Here is a 24,262-nt window from a genome sequence, read left to right as displayed (position 1 = left end):
TCACAAAGCTACTCCCCTGCAGAACCAGGACTAGCTCAGACCAAGACACATGGTGGCAGATGTCAGTCTACTTATTGGAATTCAACTCAACTGATGTCTCTCTGAAAACCCTTCCTTAAGCTCCCTGATTTGATTTAATCTCTGCCCTTGCTCCCCCTGCCCACACAGTCCAAAGTGCCATTGTCTCTGTCTTGGATTTTTTTTTTTTTTTAACTCCCAAAGGCTAGGTACTCGAATATCCCTTGTGGATCGGATGGCTGGGTCCAAGGCCAACCGGTCACATCGCATCTCTATCTGGACCCTCTGCTGCTTCCATGCCATGAATCTCAGCATCCTGAGAGGTGAGGCAGGAGAAGTACCTTCTTCAGGGAAGTGGAGAACTCGCTACACTGGACAGAAGAACCCTGATGGGCAGAGCTGAACTTGGCCTGAATCTGATAGACAATTTCTAAAACAGCTGATGGTAGATGAGTTGATTTGGAAGGCCTTGAAAAAGTAGGTGATTCAACCCTATCCAGACAGAGTAAATCTTTCAGGAATCTGGGGAAAGGCTCACATTTAAAGTGTGGTACTGGCATAAAAATAGAGATATAGGCCAATGGAACAGAATCAAAGGCCCGGAAATAAACCCACGTATATATGGTCAACTAATATTTGACAGGGGAGCCAAGAATACTCATTGAGGAAAGACAACGTCTTCAATCTTCAATAAATGGCATTGGGAAAACTGAATATTCAGAAGCAGAAGAATGGAACAAGATCCCAACTTTACACCATTCACAAAAATTAACTCAGATGGATTAAAGACTTACATGTGAGTCCTGAAACCATAACTCTGAGAAGAAACCATAGGCTAAAATCTCCTTGGTGACTTCTTTGGATATGATACCAAAAGTAAAAGCAACAGAAGCAAAAATCAAGAGATGGAATGATACCAAACTAAGAAGCTTCTGCACAGAAAAAAAAAAATCAAAAAATGAAAAAGCAACCTATAGAATGGGAGAAAATATTTGCCAATCTGATAAGACATTATCAAGTTACATAAGAAACTCTTATATAACAAACTCTTACAACTCAATAGCAAATTTCCAAGTTATATAAGAAACTCTTACAACTCAATAGCAAAAAATAATCATTATCATCTGATTTTTAAAAGGGGAGGGAACCTGAAGAGACATTTTTTCCGAAGACACAAAAATGGCCAACAGATCCACGAAAAGCTGCTCACCACCGCTCATCCTCAGGGTCATGCAAATCAAAACCGCGATGAGACATCACCTCACTCCCACTAGAATGGCTATTATCAAAAAGGCAAGACACGATGAGCTCTGGTAGGAATGTGGAAATTGGTGCAACCACTATGGAAAACCACTATGGACGATTCCTCAAAAAAAGTAAAACAGAACTACCCTATGATCCAGCCATTCTACTTCTAGGTATATATCCAAAGGAGATGAAACTGCCATCTTGAAGAGATATCTGTACCCCTTTGGTCATTGCAGCATTATTCATAGTAGCCAACACATGGAAACAACCTAAGTGTCGACAGATGAATGGATAGAGGAAATGTGTACACACACACGTACACACACAGTGGAATATTATTCAGCCATAAAAAGGAAGGAAATCTTGTCATTTGCAACAACATGAATAGACCCTGAGGGGCTTTATGCTGAGTGAAATCAGTCAGACACAGAAACACAGATACAGCTTGATCTCACTTATATGTGGAATCTAAAAACATCTAATGTAGAAACAGGGAGTAGAAAGGGGTTGCTAGGGGTTGAAGGCTGAGGGAAATGGGGAGATGTTGGCCAAAGGTTGAAAACTTCTAGTCATAAGACGAATAAATTCTGGGGATCTAGTGCACAGCTAGTGACTATAGTGAACAACATTGTATTATGTACTTGAACGTTACTGAGGGAATAAATCTTAAATATGCTCACCCCCCAAAAATTATGTGAGGTGACAGAAATATTAGCTAGCTTTATTGTGGTCATGATTTTGCAAGGCCACTTTGTGTTCAATCATTACCTTGTACACCTTAAATGTATATAATATTATATGTCAATAAAGCTGGAGAAAGCCCCAAAGGTCATCCTCTCTCACTTCATCCCTTCCTCACAGAGAAAAGATCATGTGTCCATGGAGCCTTTTTTCATGTCCCACAACCCACTGTGGGTCAGCACAGGACGGGTGAGGGAGATGTGCAGTTGGAAGAAACCACCACGTCAGACTGTGAGTGGCCATCCTATGTGATCGTGCCTTCCACCTTGAAGACCTTCCCAGGGCCTTAAAGGGAGAATGACTCTCTACAGCACAGCTTCTGACCCAGCGAATGACAGCCTTGGGCACCAAACTCAGCCAGGCCCTGATTTTTTTTTTTTTTACAAATAAAGTTTTATTGGTACATTGCCATTTCCATTCAGTTACCTGTTGTCTATAGCTGCTTCCACTCTGCTGGAAGCAGAGAGTTGCAGGCTGCATGGCCCGCCAGACCTGAAAGTTTCGTTATCTTGCCCTCCACAGAAAAAGGTTGCCAACCCCTAGCTCTTCTCCCTCTTTGCTGTTGTTGCTCTTGTCAATCTGGGTACCTCGTGTAAGTGCCTTCCTATGTGACTGGATCCTTTTGTGACTGGCTTCTTCTACTTGGCATACCGGTTTTGAGATTCATCCACACTGAAGCTCGTGTCAGAATTTCTTTCCTTTTGACGGCTGAATAATATTCCACTGGATAGAGGGCACACACTGTGTTTAGCCCTTTATCCACTGGCAGACACTTGGGCTGATTCCACTCTGGGGCTGCTGCAAAGAGTGCTGCCTCCTGGCTAACTCCTGAGTCTCCTCCTGCAACACCTGCCTTGGTCTCTTAGCCGCCAAGGCCTTCTGTCGCCTTCTGTCGATTCCTCAAATGTATAGTGCCCCCTTCTACCTTTTGGCTGGAGTACTTCCCATGCCCTCCACCTCCACCCGTTCACCCTCTTAAGCCCTCCTTAGCCTTCAGTCTAAACCACTTCTGGGAACTCTCCATGACCAGACTCTCCCTAGTTCCCCCACTCACCTCCCTGCCAGCTGAAACTCGATCAGCTCGGTCTGGTCAGGAGCTCTGACGGTACCCTGCACAGCATCGTTAGAACCTCTCATGCTGTCTGTAATTACTGACACAATCTTATAATATTTATGTGTGGTTATGTGATTAATGTCAGACTTCATGAGACCAAGGCTATGTCTCTGCTTCCTGTTATATCCCCACTGACAAGCCTAGAGCTGAGAACGAACCACTTACATATACACATGTATATGTAAGATATACATATCTTTTATGTTTATCACAGGTTGTACTTTATAATCAGGTCTGGGATCCCCTTGCACATGGTGATGAGAGCTCATGAGACACTGGCTCGAACAGTGAAGACCCTCACAGGCAGGTGTTCCTGTGAAACCCCCAAGGGGGGGATTGAGGAAAACAGAAGGGGTCAGGTGTTAGTCCTAGATGGTCCTAGGACTGTGCTGCAAAAGTAACAGATGACAGTCAGGTGGGCTCTGTTTGCTTGAGACAGGAGGCAGGGAGAAGGTCTGAGAGTGGGGGAGGCCCCCTGAGTCCCTCTGCACACTTGCCCGGGACAGAAAGCCAGCTCTGGATAAATGCCTGAGTCAAAGGTGAATGAGTACAGCTAGTGGGGTGGGGGTCTGAAAATCCCTGAGAGCCTTTGCAATGTTGCAGGAAGCCAAAGTGAAGGGCAGGTGCAGCCAGGGCCCCTACCCTCTGTTTCCTACAGAAGCATGGGACAGACACTCTGTCTCTGGCTGGCCTCAGTCCCCCCACATGGGCCTTCACATACTGGAAATGCAATAGAGCTCTCCCCACTGCTCCCCCACAGCCTAGAGGCAAGGATCCCAGAGCAGGGGTCCAGGGCTCTGACATACAACAGGTACCAAACTCCGACTCCTTATGGTGTTTCCTAGTAAGATTACAAATTATCATTTTTAAAAAGATTTTATTTATTTATTTGAGAGAATGAGAGAGAGAGAGAGAGAGAGCACTAAAGCCAAGGGGACAGACAGAGAGAGAAGCAGACTCCCCTCCAACCAGGGAGCCCGATGCAAGGCTTGATCCCAGGATTCTGCGATCATGACATGAGCCAAAGGCAGATGCTTAACCAACTGAGCCACCCAAGCTCCCCTAAACCATCATTTCATTTCCATGCCTTAATGGCAATTTTGTTTAAGTGTAGATATGTAAAACATGCTACCCACTTTGGGAAGCCTGTTTAGCATTTCTTCCAGTTTTAAAACACCGAGAACCTCAAAAGAATGAAGGGGACCTGGACACTGTCAGCCTCTGAGGGTCCCTTCCACCGGCCAGTATGTAGCTACCGAAAACTGTGTCACCCTCTGCCGGCAGCCAGATCCCCCCCAAACCAGAGCCAGGCACACACTGCACCCCACTTTGATGATGTTCCCCCCAGACGCCTACAGGCTCACCATAAGCTTCTGTATGAAGTCCTTTGCTCTAATAGTCTAGTTCTCCACTCTCTGACCCGCCTCCAACCCCGAGCAGACCCGGACATGCCTCTTCATGGTAAGCACTAGCAGGATCCAGCACGTGCTGCCCATACAACAGCCCCTTGCCCCTCCATCCCCCGGGGCCACTGCACACTTAAAATGCAGGGAGTCTGAACTGATAGGAGCTGGAGGTCTAATATACACACTGGGTTCTGAAGCCTTCCTAGGGAAAAAAATGCAAACTATTTCTGTGTTAATATTTTATATCGATTCTATGTTGCAATGGTAATATTTTGCCACATTCCATTAAATGACACCTATTATCAAAAGATCACTTGTTTCTTTTCACTCTCTTTAACGCAATACTAGAAAATGTAAGGTTAGGTATGCAGCTCACACCTCCTGTCCAGGGGCAGTGCTGGCAAAGAGCCTGCCGGAGCGGGCCAGCTTTCCCCATCCAAGGCCTGAGGGCAAACATGTCCAGCTTTGTGGGTCATACTCAACTCATCCGGGCGGCAGGAAAGCAGCACACAGGGATGAACCTCACGGTGTTGCCACAAGTGCAGATTTGGCCCCTAGGGGATGGTTTGCTGACTCTTGCTTTAGAGAATCCCTTGCTTAAAAGGGTCATTTCTAGAACATTCCCTAGCTTAAAAAGGGTCATTTCCGGAACGTGCTATTCATTTTTCTCATGGGCTGTCGGTGAATAGCCACCTTTCGTTCAACCGAAGAAAGAATAACACAAGTGCTTTCGAGGTTCCCCTAATGCGGGGTAGTCCGCGGGCCATGAAGCCGCCCCCTGGCAGCCCCCAGGGCTCCGGCCTCCCGGGCCCCACCACACACACTTACTTGGGCGTGTGGGCCTCCTCCACACGGTGACCCAGCTGGAACTCGTGGGACTTGCTTCGATGCAGGGCCGTGAAACCCGGAATCAAGTGGATCAGCTTCCTCGAGGAGGGCGGCGGGGTCCCCGGGGGCTTCAGCTTGTTCTTCCTCCGCATGGGCGGTGTGCCGGGCGGGGTCACGGTGGTGACGATGTTGGGCGTGCGCGGCGGCGTGCGCACCGCGTGCCGCTGCCGGGGAGACGGGGGCAGGGAACGGTGGCCTGACTCCAGCGGCGGTGGCGGGCACAGGCCCGGGTAGGCGTCCACGGTGAGCCTGTCCACGTGGGTGTACACGGGGGCCCCGGGCGAGGGGCTGGCGTGACAGTAGTGCTGGACGCACTTGGCCTGGACCCTGGGGCTCTGGGAGAGGTGGGTGCGGATCCACGGGGTGGGCTCCGGGGGGCACACGGGATTGTTCTCCTTCCCAGTTTCCGTGGTGGGCCACTGGATGGTCCAGTCTTGTTTGGAAAGGTTGCCTCCTGAGTTGGAACAAGGAGCAGAGAGACAGCAGATAAGCCGGGAGACAGGCCTGGTAAGTTAAACGTTAGGCACCTTGCGGTATAGACGCATTACAGGGACTTTCCTTACAGCGTTTGCACATCACACCCCACAGACACCACTGTGTGTGCACGTTATGCCTTATGCGCCTCAGAGCACGCCTGTTGTCCAAGCCTCCTAGTCTCGGGTATTTGTTAGAACAGCCTGAACAGACGGTTACCAGGTTCGCTCTGTATTATTTCTTACCACGGCATGTCAGTCTGCGATTAGCTCCATAAAAGTTTCAGCTGAAGAAACTGGAAATAAAAGCGTTGAGGGCAGAGCCGACTTTAGGTAGAATGTGCAGCCTCCTAAGGAAATGACATCGAAGCTGGCATCGAGGACAAGAAGGGGACTGAATCACTAAGAGCCAAGGACAGAGCATGGCAGGTGTGGGTCGAGGGAGGCAGAGGAGGAGGAAAAAAACATACAGACAGGACGGGGTTCTTTTTTTTTTTTTTTTTAAGATTTCTTTTTTGAATTTATTTGACAGAGAGACAGCAAGAGAGGGAACACAAGCAGGCTTCACACTGAGCAGGGGCTTGATATGGGGGCTCGATCCCAGGCCTGGGATCATGACCTGAGCAGAAGGCAAACTCTTAATGACCGAGCCACCCAGGCACTCGGGGGCTCGCTCTTTTTTTTTTAAAGCCTTGCAACTCCTGCTCAGCGGAGTCTGCTGCTCCTTCTGCCTCCCACCCTGTGCTCTCTCTCTCTCTCAAATAAAAAATTAAATCTTTTTTTCTTTTTTAAACTCCCCACTGTCAGGGCACCTGAGTGGATCAGTCAGCTCAGGTCATAATCCCAGGATCCTGGGATCGAGCCCCATGTCAGGCTCCTTGCTCAGCAGAGAGCCTGCCTCTCCCTCTGCCTGCCACTCTGCCTACTTGTGCTCTCTGTGTGTGTCAAATAAATAAATGAAATCTTTTTTTAAAAATACCCACTGTCTGGGGACGCCTGAGTGCCTCAGTTGGTTAAGCAGCTGCCTTCAGCTCAGGTCATGATCCCAGGATCCTGGGATCAAGTCCCACATCGGGCTCTTTGCTTGGCAGGGAGCCTGCTTCTCCCTCTCCCTCTGCCTCTGCCTGCCACTCTGTCTGCCTGTGCTCACTCTCGCTCCTCTCTCTCTGACAAATAAATAAATACAATCTTTAAAAAAAAAATCCCCACTGTCTGAATGCAAGCTGGGGTTTTCAGCCCCGGTATAAGTTAAACCAAAAAAATTAAAATAAAAATTAAAAAACTCAATTGTACATGAACATCTTCACTCCTTTGCCATGCTGGAATGGCAAACACCAAAGTGGTCTACATACACAGACTCTGTGCTAAGAGATACAAAGAGATATAAAAGCATAAGGGTTGGGGCGCCTGGGTGGCTCAGTGGGTTAAGCTTCTGCCTTCGGCTCAGGTCATGATCTCAGGGTCCTGGGATCGAGCCCCACATCGGGTTCTCTGCTCAGCGGGGAGCCTGCTTCCCACTCTCTCTCTCTGCCTGCTGCTCTGCCTGCTTATGATCTCTCTCTCTATCAAATAAATAAAATAAAATCTTAAAAAATAAAAAACATAAGGGTCAAATAACACCAAGTGGACAGGCTCCAAACCCATCTAAGCTAGGGTAGGCACTTTCCTAGGTCCCTTTTAGGGGTGGCTCCTCGGAGGCAGTGTGCCCAAGGTGTGGTGACAATGAGTGAATGGCTCAAGGAGAGGCCGAAGGGACAGGCCACCAGGACCACAGGCCAAACACAGTGTAGTTTTAATGTCAAGGTCAGTGGGAAGCCAATGGGAGTTTGATATGAAGTTCCTTTCTCAAAGATCTTACGTGGACAAGTAGAATCTGTGGAAGGTTCTGCAAGGCTCCTGGCGCGAGATGATGCTTGGCACCACGTGGGTGGTGGCTGCAAAGACGGAGGGAAGTCAGTGGGGATTGCTGCATGACGAAGCAGGACCTGGCAGAAGGCTGTCGAGGGCCCTCCCATCAAGGGCCAAGGAAGTGACGAGGGGCAGAAATGAATTCCAGCTCGCGGCCGGCTAGCAATAACCATAATAATTACTATAAGGACCATAACAAGAGCTAATTTATAGAACATCTGACAGTTTACAAAGTGCTTTCATGAACACTGACTCACTGCCCCATTTTTAATTAAAACTACTCATTTGGTTATTATATATTCATTATAGAAAAATTAGAAAACTCAGATAAGGAAAAAGGCAATGTTGGTCCACAGCCTATAACCACCATCCCTATTAATGTTTGGCTGTGGAGCCTGCCAGATGGTTTTTTGTGCATCTTTTTTCAAGAAATGCCATAAGATCTTATTGAACGACTTGTGATCTGCTTTCTTCATTTGTTACATTCTGATTGCTTTACATCTTCTCTCATGTTTACGACTCTGTGCAAAGGGCCATTTTGGTCTCTACTTTGTAGGTAAGGACAAAGAAGCACAGAAATGAAGATGTGCCCAAGGTCACACCAGAGAGGAGGACATGCAGCTGGGGTTCAAACCCAAGGCCTGGGCCACCTCCACAACCAGGGCCTAGGGGCAGCTGAGACAGAGGCCCGGGACTCTTCTGAGGCCCCCAAGCCTTCATGGATGAGCCAAATGGGAACAGAAATTGAAACGAGGGCTCATTTCTGACACGGGTCTCCCTTTTCCCTTCTCCCAGCCTTTGACAGAACATTCTACCAAAGTCACCATCACTATGGTGGTATGTAAAGCTCTAAATATAGACAAAAATACTATTAGCCCTGTGAATATGAGCCAGCTCTTGAGTCTCCTGACTTGGCCCTCTGTCTGGCTACCCACTTACTGGCTGTGTGGTCTTGGGCGCTTGTCTGACCTCTCTGAGTCAGCTTTATCACCTGTGAAATGGGACAACAATGGAACATGCCTCTGGGGAACGGAATGAGGAGAAATGGGACAGCCCCAGTGATGTGCTTAAGACAGCCCCAGTGATGTGCTTACTTAGCCCAGCACCTGACACACGGCAGCGGACTGTGCGTCTTGGGACTCTCAACACCGTGGTGATAAGGGGCTATCTCCCGTTTAAAGAATGTGCGCTCGTGCTGAGAAGTGCAGCCATCGCCCAGCGCACTTCCCAGAAGCTACCGCCGGGGGCGCTGAAGAGCTCTGAGAGCCGGGGGCGGAAAGAAACCGGCCCAGATAAGTTTCTCCATCTCCCAGCAAGCTTTGGATTGGTGCAGTTGCTCAGGGAATACAACAAACTCATGGTTTAAACGAACCTAAGACATGTTTAAGGGACTAAACCTATGTTTTAAGTCATTCATCATATCCTGCACTCTAAGGCCACAGAAAAGTACTGTAGGCATTATTGCTATAATTTTATATATATATATATAAATTTTATATATATATAAAATATATATATATAAAATACATTGCTATGTATATATAGCAATGTATTTTTTCTATAATATTATAGCAAATATATTTATTGCTATAATTATATGATAGCAAATATATATTATTGCTATAATTATATATGTAGCAACAAATATAATTATAGATATGTTTATACATTTATATAAAAATTATATAATATATATATTTATATTAAAAAGCAATATATAATTATAGCTGTTGCCCCTATCCCGTGGAAACTGGGAGAGAATATGGGATTGGGACTCTGGGAGATCTGGCTTACAGCCCTGATTCCACTCTTGATAGAGATCTGTAACCTCAGGTAAGTTCCTTGACTTCTCTGAGCCTCAGACTTGGGGTCTATAAAATGAGAATGATCATGGTTCCCTTGGGGGATACAGTGAGGAAGAAACGCATTCATTCATCCATCTGAGTATTTCACAAATGTTTCGATGCCTCTCATATACCAGGCACTGTTCCAGGCATCAAGATAGAGCAATGAATACAAATAAAGACCAAGGTCCCTATCCTCACAGGGCACATGTTCTTAGTGGGGAAATAGAGTAAAAGGGGAATGAACAAAGAGATGGCATATATATTATCCATTAGATGCCATATAAAATATATTGTCTATAATATATGAGTGGTAGTGCTATGGTGGGAAAAAAGTGAGCACTGGTGCTGGGGGAAAATGCTGGGGGACTACTGCAGTCGGATAAGGGTAAGGAGGTGACAATGGACAAGAGCAAATATGGCAGTAAGTGAGAGAAAATGAGTCATGCCATCGGCACAGAGCCTGGATGACGCAGACCAAAGGGCAGATGACTGAGGGGGACTAAGACATCTACTCTGGATGCCCGGGACTCATCCAATTTGCTCCTGGTGCTCACTGTGCCCCCCCCCCCCGGGGTTGGGTGTGTGCCTCTCCCCATCCTCAAGATGCTCCCAGTCTGGTGCAGAGACTGACAATGAAATGAGCACGCACTACAATTCTGCTCCCATATTGACCCGAAGGAGGTGAACTCGAATGCTTGGATGTCAATGTTCCCAGCAGGCTGGGCACACCAGGCAAAAGGTAGAAACACCCCAATGTCCATTGATCTGTCAGACAGATACACCAAATGCTGCGTGTCTCTACAATGGGATATTATTCTGCCATAAGAAAGAACGAGGTGCTGACGCGTGCTACAACTGGGATACACCTCAAACATATTATGTTAAGTCACAGAAACCACACATAAGAAGCCACATTGTGTGTGATCCCATTTATGAAGGGCCCAGGATAGGGAAATCTACAGAGACAGAAAGCAGATCAGTGGCTGCCAGAAGCTGGGGGCAGGGAGGGGGGGAATGGGAAGCAACTGTTTCATGGGTACAGGTTTCCTTTTGGGGTGATAAAAATTGGGGGGAACTTAACAGAGGCAGTGGTGGCACCATATTGTGAATGCACTAAATGCCATGGAACTCTTCTCTTTAAAATGGCCATTGTTCTGTGAGCTTCACCTCGAGGAAGTAAATAAAGCAGTACCCACAATGGGGAAGAGGGAATCTGATGTCATAGAACACGCTGGTGTGTGAGAGCAGAGGCCAGGAATCTAGCTCCTGGGAGAGGGGTAGGGAAAGGTATCCTGGAGGAGGTGGCACCAATGCCCCGACCTTGAGGTTGAAGGAGAAGTCACCAGGAAAGCAATGGAGTCAGGAGTAGAGGGAGATGGGCGGAGACCCGACAGCAGGGTCAAGGCCAGGAGATGACCAAACAGGGTGAGTATGGAGGATTACAAGGAGCTCGTTGTGGCTGCAGCTATCTGGAGGGAAGAAGAAATGCAAGCCCACGCCAGAAAGAAGGGCAAAGGAGAACCATCTGCGGACTTGCTCTCCTAGGTGCAGGAGGATATTGAGAGGGAGAGGTAGGTCAACATGACCGATCCCCTGCGGCTAACCTTCCCAAAGGGATGTGGTCTCCTGTAGGTCATCACGCACCTATAAGCTAAAGGCTGAGACCTCAGCCCTGCAGTCATGCCAAGGGAGGGACCAGCACTTCCCCCAACCATAAACAACCACAGCCAAGTTCCTGTCTGGCCATACTACCATATTCACGAGACTTGGGCCCCCAAACTCCTGCTCACGCCAAGGGTAGGGCTGGCTCTCCCAGTGGGCAAAGGCTGAGAAGTGGTATGGGGCTGGAGGCCAAGGTTCTACCCATGATATCACTGTTATATCCCAGCCCCTGGTCACATAGGGCAAGAGCTGGTGTTCCCTCATTGTGTGGCTTAAAAATCCGTCCATTTGCCAACAAGTCTGCTGGAGCCCAGAGTGTTGGCCCTGTCCCTGTCCCTTTGTGATCAAAGTGGGCACAGGCTGTGTGGGAAACCAATCTTTTTTTTTTTTTTTTTTTTAATTCCAGTTTCGTTAACACACAGTGTTATATTAGGTTCAGGCGGACAATAGAGTGATTCAGCACTTCCATACATCACCCAGTACTCATGCCCACAAGCACCTCCTCCATCCCCATCTATCTCCCCCACGCCCCCCACCACCTCCCCTCTGGCAACCGTTGGTTTGTTCTCTGCAGTTGAGAATCTGTTGCTTGTTTTGGTTTGGTTTCTCTCTCTCTCTCTCTCTCTCTCTCTCTCTCTCTCATTTCCCTTGCTCATTTTTTTTTAATTTCTTTAGTTCCACATGAGTGAAATCATATGGTATTTGTCTTTCTCTGACTGATTTATTTCACTTAGCATTATACTCTCTAACTCCAATCACGTTGTTGCAACTGGCAAGACTTCATTCTTTCTTAGTCTGAGTAATATTACATTGTATACATATATGCCACATTGTCTTTATCCATTCATCAGTCGATGGACACTTGGGCTGCTTCCATATTTTGGCTGTTGTAAATAATGCTGCTATAAACACAGGGATGCATGTAGCTCTTTGAATTAGTGTTTTTGTACTCTTTGGATAAATACCCAGTAGTGTGATTGCTGGATCATAACGTTGTTCTATTTTTTAACTTATCCATCCCATGGCCCTAAACTACAGGACAGGGAGGGGAGGTAATGAGCACATCACCCACTGCCTGGCTCCCGCAGAAGGAAGAGAGACAGCTCCGGGTTTGGGAGACTCACTTTCTGAATTGGAAGAACAAGAACGGGTTCTAAACAAACATCGAGCAAGGAAGCAGCCGTTTTATATGCACCGAACACCTGAACTTTGCAACATGATGCTTGGAAATTAACTTGCTCTGACCTCGCCTCACTGTGACTCAGCCACTTCAACTATAAAACAGGAATCACAGCAGCGCTTTCCCCCAGGACTGGTCTGAAGATTAAATAAGACAATGCAAGGAGAGCAGTTAGCGTATCTCTGGCCCGCAGCCAATGTTGCATAAATGTTCATGTAAGATGGGAATAAAACCATCTATTTCACACGATACTGGGGGGGATTAAATGAGATAAGCATGTAAATCAACGTGCATTCTGTGACTATATCCCTGACCTTGCCCTATAGAAAGCAAACCCATGAAGCAAAAGCCAACGAATGAGTCCTTATGGCAGTTACATTCTATCCAACCAAAAAAAAAAAAAAAAAAAGTTGAAATCCTAACCCTCGGGACCCATGAATGGGACCTTATTTGCTAAAAGGTTCTTTGCAGATGTGATCAAGTTAAGATAAGGGAACCCTGGATGGGGGGTAGGGCGTCCTAAATGCAATGATTGGTGTCCTTATAAGAAAAGAGAGAACCCAAAGGAGAGACCATGTGAACACAGAGGCAGAGATTAAAGGGATGCAGGTACAAACCAAGGAATGCCAGAGATCACCAGAAAGCCCCAGGAGCCAGGAGAGGGGCCTGTCACAACTTCTGCCCCCAAGCCTTCTGACGGAGCTTGGCCCTGCCCATATCTTGGTTTGAAACGTGAAGCCCTCAGAACCATGAGAAAATACATTCCTGCTGCTTAAAACCACCTGCATTAGGGTGGCTTTGTTAGAGTGACCCTAGGAAATGAAGACAGGCCTCAGTCAGGAGCCAAGGATGCTTACTAACTAAAGACTGGGGAGTCATAATATAAAAGGAAGCATTTGGAGGGCACCTGCTGGACTCAGGATTCAGTGCTCATCTTACCTGCCCCGTAAGGTACGTTCTATTGGCCCATATTCTAAATGAGCTCTGGATGAGTGACAGGACGTGGCTAACGTCCCATAGTGGGTAATGAACCTATACCTTTCTCTCCCATCTTTGTCACAGGGCATCCTGCCATTGAGCCGGCCTGAAACCACCAAAGTCTGAAAGTTCCTCCAAACACACACACACACACACACCCCTTCCCCCACCAGGTTTAAGGAAGCATCGAGGTACCCTCCAAGAATCCCTGTGCTAAAGTTGTTTTAAGTCTGAAAGATGAGAAGAGCGAGCACAGCTTTACCCCTGCCAAATTGCCCTCTCCATCAATTACTCTTCCTCTCCACCCCTACGTTTCAAAATCAGAAGTTTGGGAATGAAGAAGCCAAGTGCCTCATTTCATTACCCAAATTGTCAGCTGCTCAATTGACAGGGATAGGCTTCTCTCTGCCGAGGCTTCAGAAGTGCTTTCACTGATGGGCTGTATTATAACAACTCTTCCCCTCTCTCTTTTGATCCTCTTTTTAATAAAGTTGGAGGGAAAAAGGTAATTTTTCATTTTAAATAGGGAAGGTGTGGCACCAAGGTGCTCTGGGGGTTATTAATCGTGGCTCTCGCTATCTTGTCATCCGTTTCTAGAAAATCATTTTATTTCAAGTCTTGAAATGGGCGGGGAGAAGGGAATAGGTTTTAAGAAATGAAAGGTCTGAGAATTGATTAAAGACATTTCAAGGTGTAAGGGTTTTTCTTCTGACATTCTCCGATAAGGGACTAAGAGAAATAAAAGCCATTCTCGAGGGAGAAAATGCTGTCAGAAAGTCTAGGCAAGTGTCTAACTTCTTTGTCCCTTCCCATTAAAATTTATAAACAGGAAAATGTGTGACTTCGAACTCGTCTGAATTTCAGAGCCAGCAGCAGAATGCAGAGATGCTCGAGCCGTTCAGAGGCAGAGGGGAAAGTCTGCAATTTCAGCATCGCCACTGCTTGTAATTTTCATGACTATTTCAAAGCACCTGTTCGCTGAATCCTTCCAACTTCCTAAGAGAAATACAACTTTTAGATGTGGGCTGCAGAGATTAGATTGAAGTCATCGGGGGAACAACCGAAAAGTTTTTACTTTAATCTTCCTAAGTCTGCGGCAAGAGACAGAACTTCTGGATGTTGGTTGAAAATGTTTCGCTGGAGTCATTGGTAAAGGGGAAAAAAAGTAACAATAACAATCATTATTCACACTAATGATACTTACTATTTATTGAGAACTCTGTGTCAGATAGTGTTCTAAGTATTTTGTATGCATAACTTCACATTATCCTCATCAGCCCCGGGGAAGAAAATTCTGCTCTCGTCTCCATTTCACGGTGGAGGAAGTAGGAGATGATCTGAGAGACTGGGTTGCCCAAGATCCCACAGCTAGCAAGTGGCAGACTGGGATTTCCAGGCCAGGTCTCTATCCCTCACCTTCACGGCTTTCCAGGACACCCTCCAGAAATGAGAAAACCATCCAGAAAGCCCTTGAAAGGCTGAACCGTTTTACACAGACCTGCCAGGTCAGCACCAGGAGCAGTACTGCCTGACCCTTCAAAAGTCAACTAACGATGACGCTTGCTTTAGGGCACAATCCCTGAAAGAGTGAAACCTGAAATCTAGGAAGAATTTCAAGTTTCTAGCGGTACTTACAAAAGGAAGCAAATAAGGACAAATGAAAAACACAGTTGCCAAAGCAATTCAACACTGGCAAGAATCTTAATGTAAGACCTCATTAATGAGCTTGACATCTGGCCGAGCCGTGGGTCCCGCTGCGCCCTGTTCTCCCCAACCCCGGCGTCCCCAAGCAGAACCAAACAAAGGCACTGACCCCAGTCTGTGCAGGTCATCTAGGAGAAGGTACGGGGCTGGGAGCTTGGGCTCTGTCCCAGTAATGCCTCTCAGGCCCTACTCTCTACAGCATTTCCAAGTTTATTACCCACCAAAGATCCAGGGAGATCAACCTTCAGTCACAAAATTCGGGGGAGCTTTCCAGTTCTAACAACGTTCTTTTTTTCCCTCAAACCAGGTACACTTCGCATTAACCATTTTAAAGAGCAGAATTCAGTGGCATTTGGTACAGTCACGATGTTGCCTCTATCCATTCCAAAAATTTGTCATCACCCCAAAAGAGAATCCCATGCCCATGAAGCAGCCACTCCTCCTCCCCGACCCCCATTCTCCCAGCCCCTGGGGAACCACTAATCTGTCTTCTGTCTCTCTGGGTTTACCTATTCTGGATCTTTCATATAAATGAAGTCATACAATATGTGACCTTGTGTAACTGGCTTCTTTCACTTAACACAATATTTTCAAGGCTTATCCATGGTGCAGGGTATATCAGAATCGTATTCCTTTTTGTGGCTGAATAACATTCCCTTCTAAGACTAGCCCACATATCATTTAACTGATCGCCAGCTGATGTACATTTACTGGCTTTTGCCTATTACGAACAGGGCTGCTAGGAACACTGGCGTTACAAGTATATGAACAACTGCTTTTCAGTTCTTTGGGGGACAGAGACAGGAGCAAAATTGCTGGGTTCCGGGGTAAACTACTGTGTTTAACCTTCTGAGAAACTGGGGTGCAAGGGTGGCTCAGTGGGTTAAAGCCTCTGCCTTCAGCTCAGGTCATGATGTCGGGGTCCTGGGTTCAAGCCCCGCATCGGGCTCTCTTTTCAGCAGGGAACCTGCTCCCCTTCCTCTCTCTCTGCCTATTCTCACCAGCAATGTACAAGGGTTCTGATATCTACACATGCTAGGCTGCTCGTTATTTTACTTCGATGACGATGATTGCCATCCCAGGGAGCATGTAAAAGCACTTTTTATAAAAACCATAGTTAAAGTTTGCCGAGTGCTTGCTGCGGCCACGCTCCCTCTCATCCTCATGCCTTCTTGCATTTAATTCTCTTTAACAATCTTATGGGCTTGGTGAGGGCTTGGAAAGGTTGAAACACTCGCCCAAGGCCAAGATATAAACTCTGGTAGTCTGACCCCAAAGCATGGTTCTCTCGGCGGCCACATGGCATACAGCACATCTGAATTAATCCTCACAGCCACCCAAGGGGAGGCCTGGATCAGCCCCATCTTTCAGATGGAGAAACTGAGTCTCAGAGAAGAGCAGGGACCCTCCCTATGCCCACCCATCGACAAAGCTCCAGGTCTTCTATCCCAATCTGAACCTCATGATGTTTTGCCCCCACCGTGTAAATACTCTTTGACAATATTCAGTGTTTTCATTGTCAAGAACAATTAAAATTGTGACTGGGCTGCTTCCTGCCTCCAGAATGAAGAGAGCAACTGTGACCATCTGTTGGGCATTTTCAACTGAAAACAACCTTCCTGGTTAATATCACAGTTAGAATCTGCATGGGGAATGGTGCGATAAAACGCACGCCAGACAGTCTTGCGGTTGGGGCGTTTGACAGAGCAGCCAGCAGCAAGCTCTGATCAGTGTTGAAGCCCCAATTCACACAAGTCCAGATTTCAGGGCTCGAGGGTAGAGGCAATATTCAGGGTAAGATCTACAACACCTGCGTTGTTGGTAGTAACGGGATCTGACTTCGGATCCTACAGTCTCACTGGAACCATGGTTCTGAACCTCCCTGACTGTCCTCATCAAAAGGCAACTCTAACGTCCCAACGTCCCAACTAACGTCCCAACGTGGATGGCGAGCAGAGGAGACTGCAGAGTGCGCCAGGCCAACCTCGGGGATACCTGGGATCCAGGTGGCTGCAGGCACAGCCCTGCCCCCTTCCCACAATGCCAAGCGCTCGTCAGCTTCAGTCACTCACTCCATCCTCCTCTCCGTCCTCCCTACCTCCCTACTCAGTGCGATTATTCTGTTATATAGTCAATTCTTGTTATTTGCAGCCATTACGTTTTATGAAGATGCTGCAAACTTTTGCTCCTCGTGGAAATAATGAGGTTAGATTCCTAGAAGCCTCCACCACATTTTGTCAACGGATTCATAGGTCATCCTATTTTTATGTGGGTTTTTGTCTAGTATAGATAGCCGATTCATTAACAGCAAACTCAGCAGCCAGCAGTGCTACCACTTGAGATGGAAAGCCGGAACAAACCTTATGTAACAATGTCTTTTTCTCCATAAGGCATGTGGCAGCCTTCGTGTGCTCAGACGGCACCTCAGCCCTGTGCTCGGTGTCATCTCAAACAGTGAAATCACCAACCAAAAACAACCACAGAAACTGTGAAAAATGTGGCACTAAATTGAAGACCACCGAAAGGACTCTAGTTCATACCATGAGAGCTGAAACGAGAAGAGGCAGAACGTCACCTTTTTGGACCTCAGCTGAGGACGTAAGCATCAGATGACTCAAATGTTTCACCATTCTGTACACACAGGTATTGATTTGGGGGGTTCAAATACATTTTAGCAAGTATGAAAATCTGCAGATATGGAATTCAAGAATGATGAAGATTGACTGCATTTACCTGTTTCTTTTTTTTTAAGATTTTATTTATTTATTTGACAAAGAGAGAGATCACAAGTAGGCAGAGAGGCAGGCAAAGAGAGAGGGGGAAGCAGGCTCCCCGCTGAACAGAGAGCCCAATGTGGGGCTCGATCCCAGGACCCTGGGGTCATGACCTGAGCCAAAAGCAGAGGCTTAACCCACTGAGCCACTCAGGTGCCACTGGATTTATCTATTTCTTTATCATCTGTCTTCCCACTAAAATACAAGGTCTGAGAGGGCAGGGACCCAGGCTTTCTTACCATGGTGTTTGCTCAGCACCAAGCACAGTGCCTGGCAATAAACAAATACAGATTTTTTTTTTTTTTACAACATATGTGTATATCACATCATCATGTGGTACACTTTAAACCCCTGCAATGCTATTTGTCAATTATATCTCAAGAAAGCTGGAAAAATTTAATAAATACAGATATTTTTATTATGGTACCTAAATGATATGTTGCTTCAACACATATTGGGGGAATGATTCAATTCTTGAACACTCATAAATCCTAACTGCCACAATTAATGCTATCAGTTGTACCACCTATCCTGAATTCAGGCAAGAAATGAGGTGAGAATGCCATGCCTTAGCCAAAATACCATGCATGCCTGGGGTTGTCCTGAGCAGATGAAGTCTTGGGAAATAAAGGTCTGGTGACCCAAGAAAACAGGTAGAAGATGTCCTTATCTCAAGCCTGTCTCCCTTGGGCTCTACATCCTTTGAGAAACAGCATGCCTTGGGCCGCCTACCCCCTCCCCCAGCTTCAGCTCTCTGCAAAGAATGGGCAAATGGGCTGCCGCACCCGTGGGCCTGGGAGGAAGAAGAAGAAGGTAGAAGCTGGGGAGGCCCACCCGGCTCAGCTCAGCTCTGAGGGCTACAGCAGGGAAGAGTCCACACCAGCAGAACCTACATTGGAAAAGATGACCTCTGAGACTCTTCTAATTCCAGAACTCACCTCCCTTTGAGTGACAGGCACGATATTAGTTTTTTTAACCTCCTGTGTTGGCAAATTCAAGAAAGCCGAAAGCAGCGTTAGATCACCTTAGGTGCTGCAAAGCACCTTATTTTTATCTCCAGACAACTGGGCTGGAGAGCAGCTTTTCCCAAACTTCCTGTTTTCTCCCTTGCCATGTGGATTGAGTATGACCAGCATCTGCCTCGCTTTCTCACCCAACTGCCCTCTCCAGGGACAATGCTTGTGAAGGTTTGCAGCCTGGTGCAGCAGGAGGTAAATTTTTTCAGGTTATACTCACAATCTTGATCCAGAGGTGGAGATAAACGCAGATGCCTCCAAGAAAAAGGGTGTTGCGTAAACTTTTATTATCCTTCACCCCTGTTAACAAAGGCGGACACCTCCGTGGGCACCGGGGGGCTTCTCCAAGACGTCTAGGTTTAGCACTTCCTGAGATAACTGTTTGCCACAGGACAATAGAACCCAGCTGGGTTTGGATCCCAGCTCTACATTCCCTAGCTGTGTGACCTGAGGTATGTTGCTTGACCTCTCTGAACTGCTGTTTGTACACCTACAACCGAATGATAAAAGTACCCATTTTATAGGTTGTTTGGAGAATTTGTGAATAAAGTGCCTCGTGAACAGTCAACCTGCCTTCACTGTTACTATCACTGCTACTGTTAGCAGGAATTCTGTTCCCAGCAGCAGGCAACTAAGCCTAGATATCTTTAGATGAGACACCCACTACGTACAAGGCACTTGGATCCACAAGGTAGACGGTTTCTCCAGCCACACAGAGCTCACACCCACAAACCACATTAAAATGAAGACTCTGCAGGAAAGTAAAACAAAATTGTTCATTAATAATTTGTTTATTGGGGGCGCTTGGGTGGCTCAGTGGGTTAAAGCCTCTACCTTCAGCTCAGGTCATGATCCCAGGGTCCTAGGATCAAGTCCCGTATTGAACTCTCTGCTCAGCAGGGAGCCTGCTTCCCCCTCTCTCTCTGCCTGCCTCTCTGCCTACCTGTGATCTCTGTCAAATAAATAAACAAAATCTTAAAAAGATAATAATAATTTGTATATTGATTACACATCGAAATGGTCCCTTTTTGGAAATACTGGGTTCTGTAAAATATATTATAAAACTTCATGTCATTCCTCATAAGGTTAAACAGAGACTTACTCCCACAATCCAGCAACTCCAGTCCTAGGTACAGACCCAGAAGAACAGAAAACAGGGCATCAAACAAATATTGGAGGTACAAATATCCGTACACCTGTGTTCACAGCAGCGTACCTCACTGTCTCTAAAAGACAGATACAACCAAGTGTCCAAGACGCATGAAAGGGTCCACTATATGTATTAAAGCCATGCGGTAGAACAGCACTCAGCCATAAAGGGAAAGACGTATTGATGCATTCTTGCGCCTGGATGAAGGCTGACATTCACAAACCTCGAACATGCTGCTAACTGAAACAAGCCAGAAACCAAAAGGACACGTGGTATTCAAATTTTCCCCTTAAATGTGGTGGTGATTATGTGGGTGTGAATGAACTTCAAGCCACTTTTTTTTTTTTAAAGAATTTATTTGATAGAGAGAGATCACAAGTGGGCAGAGAGGCAAGCAGAGAGAGAGAGAGAGGAGGAAGCAGGCTCCCCGCAGAGCAGGGAGCCTGATGTGGGACTCGATCCCAGGACCCTGAGATCATGACCTGAGCTGAAGGCAGAGGCTTAACCCACTGAGCCACCCAGGTGCCCCTCAAGCCACCTTTAACATAGTTAAAATGGTCAATTTCCTGCTATGTGTATTTAACACAATAAAAAAATACTGCCACCTGTTTCTTGGTATGTTTTTAAATTTTTTTTTAAGATTTTATGTATTTGAGAGAGCGAGTACAAGCACAGAGGGAGAGGGAAAGCGGGAAGCCGACTCCCCGCTGAGCAGGAAACTGACACGCGGCTCAATCCCAGGACCCTGAGATCATAACCCAAGCTGAAGACAGATGCTTGACCAAGTGAGCCACCCAGGAGCCCGTCTTTGTATGTGTTTTAAAAGAGTAACCAGAAACATTAGATTACATACATGGCTCGCCTTATCTCCCCCTCGAGACATACAATGTCCCATGTGGGTCTAGAAGAAGAGGCAGACACTAAATGCAGGATCACGCTTCCATCATTTAGTTAGAACAGAAAAGAAGGAGCTGAGGGCTGGGGAGAAGTTTTCCAAGAGGAATCTTTGAGCTGGGGTCTGGCGGATGTGCGGTGATGAAGCAGGCAAAGAAACAGGGCAAGTGTCCCCGCTGGAACCAGCACGTGGGTCAGGAGGGGACCCGCCGGAGGAAATGCGAGGGGCTAGTGGGGCCAGGGTGGGCAGGAACTGCGCCAGGAGAGGTGGGCAAGGACCTACGGGCCAAGGCGGGGATTTGAGGGCGTACTCAGAGCACGACGCCATTGTGCTCCCACATCCCTGCTGACTGCCCCTCAGAAGCTGAGCCCATAGCACTTAAACAGCAGATCTGTCCATGTCTGCAGGTCAACCGTGAACTTCTGGAGGCCACGTCCTGGCACCTTCCACCCCAGCCTTGGGCACAACCCTGGCACCACTAAATGTTTGCAGGCTTGATCTGGAAGCGACCAACACACGTGGGTGCATCCCTGTAGCCCCTAACCTTTCCCCTGCACCCAGCCTGCCCCTGGAGCCCAAACACCGTGTTGGCCATGCTTCCAAAGGATACTTCTGAAAGCAGATGCTGCCAAGCCCAGAGATAGAGGGCAAATGCATAACTAAAAACGTCCCCCCGCCCAGGTCTAAACAATAATTAAACCTCCTACACTGATAAAAATCACAGACCAAGAGGAAAACAAGCTTGGCTGGATATTAGCAATGTTGATGCTCCATGTGAGAGCCTTCTACCCCCAGTGACTACCCCAGGGGGACAGTCTGATGCTGACAAATAAAGTGCCAAGCTTGAGCAGTCCAGTTGCTTATTTGTGGAGCACTGACTACAGAGCGAGCGAGCACGGGGAGGTGTTGGAAGTCTCAGCTTCCAGCCAGCTGTATCTGGACCAGAACTCCTGTCTCCGATCGGGAATGCCTACTCTCCCATCGCAGCAGGAACTTCTGGCTGTCGTTCAAACGATCGTCAATACGGTTCATGAGGAAACTAACACATTTTTTAAGGACCTACTATGCGCCAGGAGCCACGCAGACACCTTTCCCATACTATCTCATTTCACTTCTTAGAGCTACATCATTCACAGGGTACAGATGAGACTTGGAGGGGGGTGTACGGAGGGTCCTAGTTTTACTTGGTCTAAAGCTATATAGCTATTATTTAAAAGAGCCAAACTATAAACCCAGGGCTCCTCCTTAACCCTCTTGTCGGGGAGGGGCATAAGGAAAAAGAAAGTGAAGTTCAACTAACCAAAAATAAATGAATAAATAGATAGATAGATAGATAGATAGATAGATAAAGAGGCAGAAAATTGGAGAAAGCACAGGAATGGGAACTAGCCCTCCAGACGCCCTGCGGACCCCTTACGTGAGCAGTATCAGCAGACAGGGGAGCAAAAGGGGTAACGGCTAACATCTTTCTGACATAGAAATGACAAAGTAAAATCCACTTCATTTAAGCATAAAATGGTTTCACAAGTGGCTGGACTCAATAAGTATTTCAATAAATATTGACGGAGCGCTACTGTGTGCTGGTGGCTGTGGGCTCCGTGCTCACTACGCACGGAACAAGTAATAAGGGTGATAATGACCTTCCGGGAGAGTTAACTCCTGGGAACCAGTTACTGCTCCCAATGCTTAGATCTCCTAACCCAGTCTTTGCAATGGTGCCACGAGGGAGATGCGAAGACTTCGCCCATCCTGTAGATGAAGGATGGGGGGGGGGATGAGGCCCCTGACCCCCAGGGTCCCCACCGGGGGGCCGGGGGAGAGCAAGGTGCCCCGGAAAGCGGCTTCAACACCATGCAAATGCTTTAGGCAAGACACCAAGGTGGCATGATGATGGTTTAGATCCTGACTTCGCTTCTCTCGGCCTCTGTGTTCTCCCCCGTACAAGGGGGATAACGTCGCATACCTCCCAGGATTACTCTGCGTATCCACTGAGCCAAGATTTCCAAAATATCCATCCCAGTTCTGGTCTGGCCTTGATGGAGTAGCCCATCCTGGCAGACTATCTTCCTCACTGGTGACAGCCAAAAACTCTGGGAAAAACACAAAAGCGGCTGCCTGAGGGTTCAGAGAACATAAAGAAAAGCAGGGAATAGGGGAGGGAGGTAAAAAAGTGAAGAACGACCAGTCATACGGTCGTGGTGCGCTTCCGCAATTCCTAGCTCCGCTTGGCAAGTGGGCCGAGTCTAGGAATGCTGTGATGCGTGGGTGTGCGGAGCCAACCTTCTAGAGCTGCCCCGCTTTCCGCACAAAGAACCAAAAACTGAGGCCCTGCGTGCGCAAGGATGTAAGGGAAGGGTGCCTGGGTGGCTCAGGTGAGGAAGGTTAAGACTCGGGGCATGATCCCAGCATCCTGGCATCAAGCCCCACATGGGGCTCCTGGCTCAGTGGGGAGTCTGCTTTTCCCTCTCCCTCTGCCTCTCCCCCTGATCATGCTCCCTCTCTCTCTCTCTCTCTGCATCTCTTTGTTTCAAATAAATTTAAAAAATCCTTAAAAAAAAAAAAAAAGAATGTAAAGGTAATATTTTTTTTTCTTTTCCCTCTCCCAGCACTGCCCGAGGTCAGCTGAGCCATAAAACCGCACTCACATGACACAGAAAAGGCACAGACACCTAAGCCCCCAAGAGAAAACCCATCCCTTTGGAGAGAAGAACTGGGAATAGGGACCGATGTTTTGTGAATCCCGGGAGGGAGAATCCATGGGGCTTTTCTCTCTTTTCTCTCACCGTTTTACCGCAAGGACAGGGTCAACTCATTCAGAATCTCGCAGCAGGACAGAGATGAAAAGTTTTGGCCAGAAGAACTGGGAGAGAGAAGTCCCTGGGAGCCGGAGAGTTTGGAAGAGCTCCCCAAAAGGAAGTAGGTGGAGGGCGGAAAGAGCTCCCTAATTCTGTGTGTGAGACGCCCTGTGCGCTTAGAACAAACCCAGAGAAGCATCACCGAAACTTTGAGAAATGGTCTGGCGCTGGACCACCACCCCCAGAAGGCAAGACAGAACGTGCCACCTGAACCAAACAGACTGATGGCTTAAGAAAATCAACACAAAACAGACAAAAATCAATATTCCCCAGAGGAGACCCAGAATCTCGTAACAGATATTCCAAATGTCCGGGAGATACTCAAAAACTACTCCAGTGCTTACTGATGGAATACATAGGACAGCTATAATATGAAGGAAAGTGAAAACCACAATAGCTATCTTT

The 24,262-nt window shown here is 47.2% G+C and overlaps 1 protein-coding gene across 6 annotated transcripts in view; it reads right to left on the bottom strand.

Annotated features, from left to right (window-relative positions):
• The window catches only part of KSR2 (kinase suppressor of ras 2), a 413,744-nt gene that overhangs the window by 243,213 nt on the left and 146,269 nt on the right, over positions 1-24,262 (bottom strand). For all 6 annotated transcript variants that reach the window (XM_032309540.1, XM_032309545.1, XM_032309544.1 and 3 more), the window contains one exon: positions 5,356-5,869. In XM_032309540.1, the coding sequence (XP_032165431.1) occupies positions 5,356-5,869 (514 nt within the window). The remainder of the gene's footprint in view (positions 1-5,355; positions 5,870-24,262) is intronic.

Source organism: Mustela erminea, chromosome 13 (genome assembly GCF_009829155.1).
Source record: "Mustela erminea isolate mMusErm1 chromosome 13, mMusErm1.Pri, whole genome shotgun sequence".
NCBI lineage: Eukaryota > Metazoa > Chordata > Mammalia > Carnivora > Mustelidae > Mustela > Mustela erminea.
The sequence above is the reverse complement of the archived record's forward strand: the minus strand, read 5'-3'. Positions and strand labels throughout refer to the sequence as shown.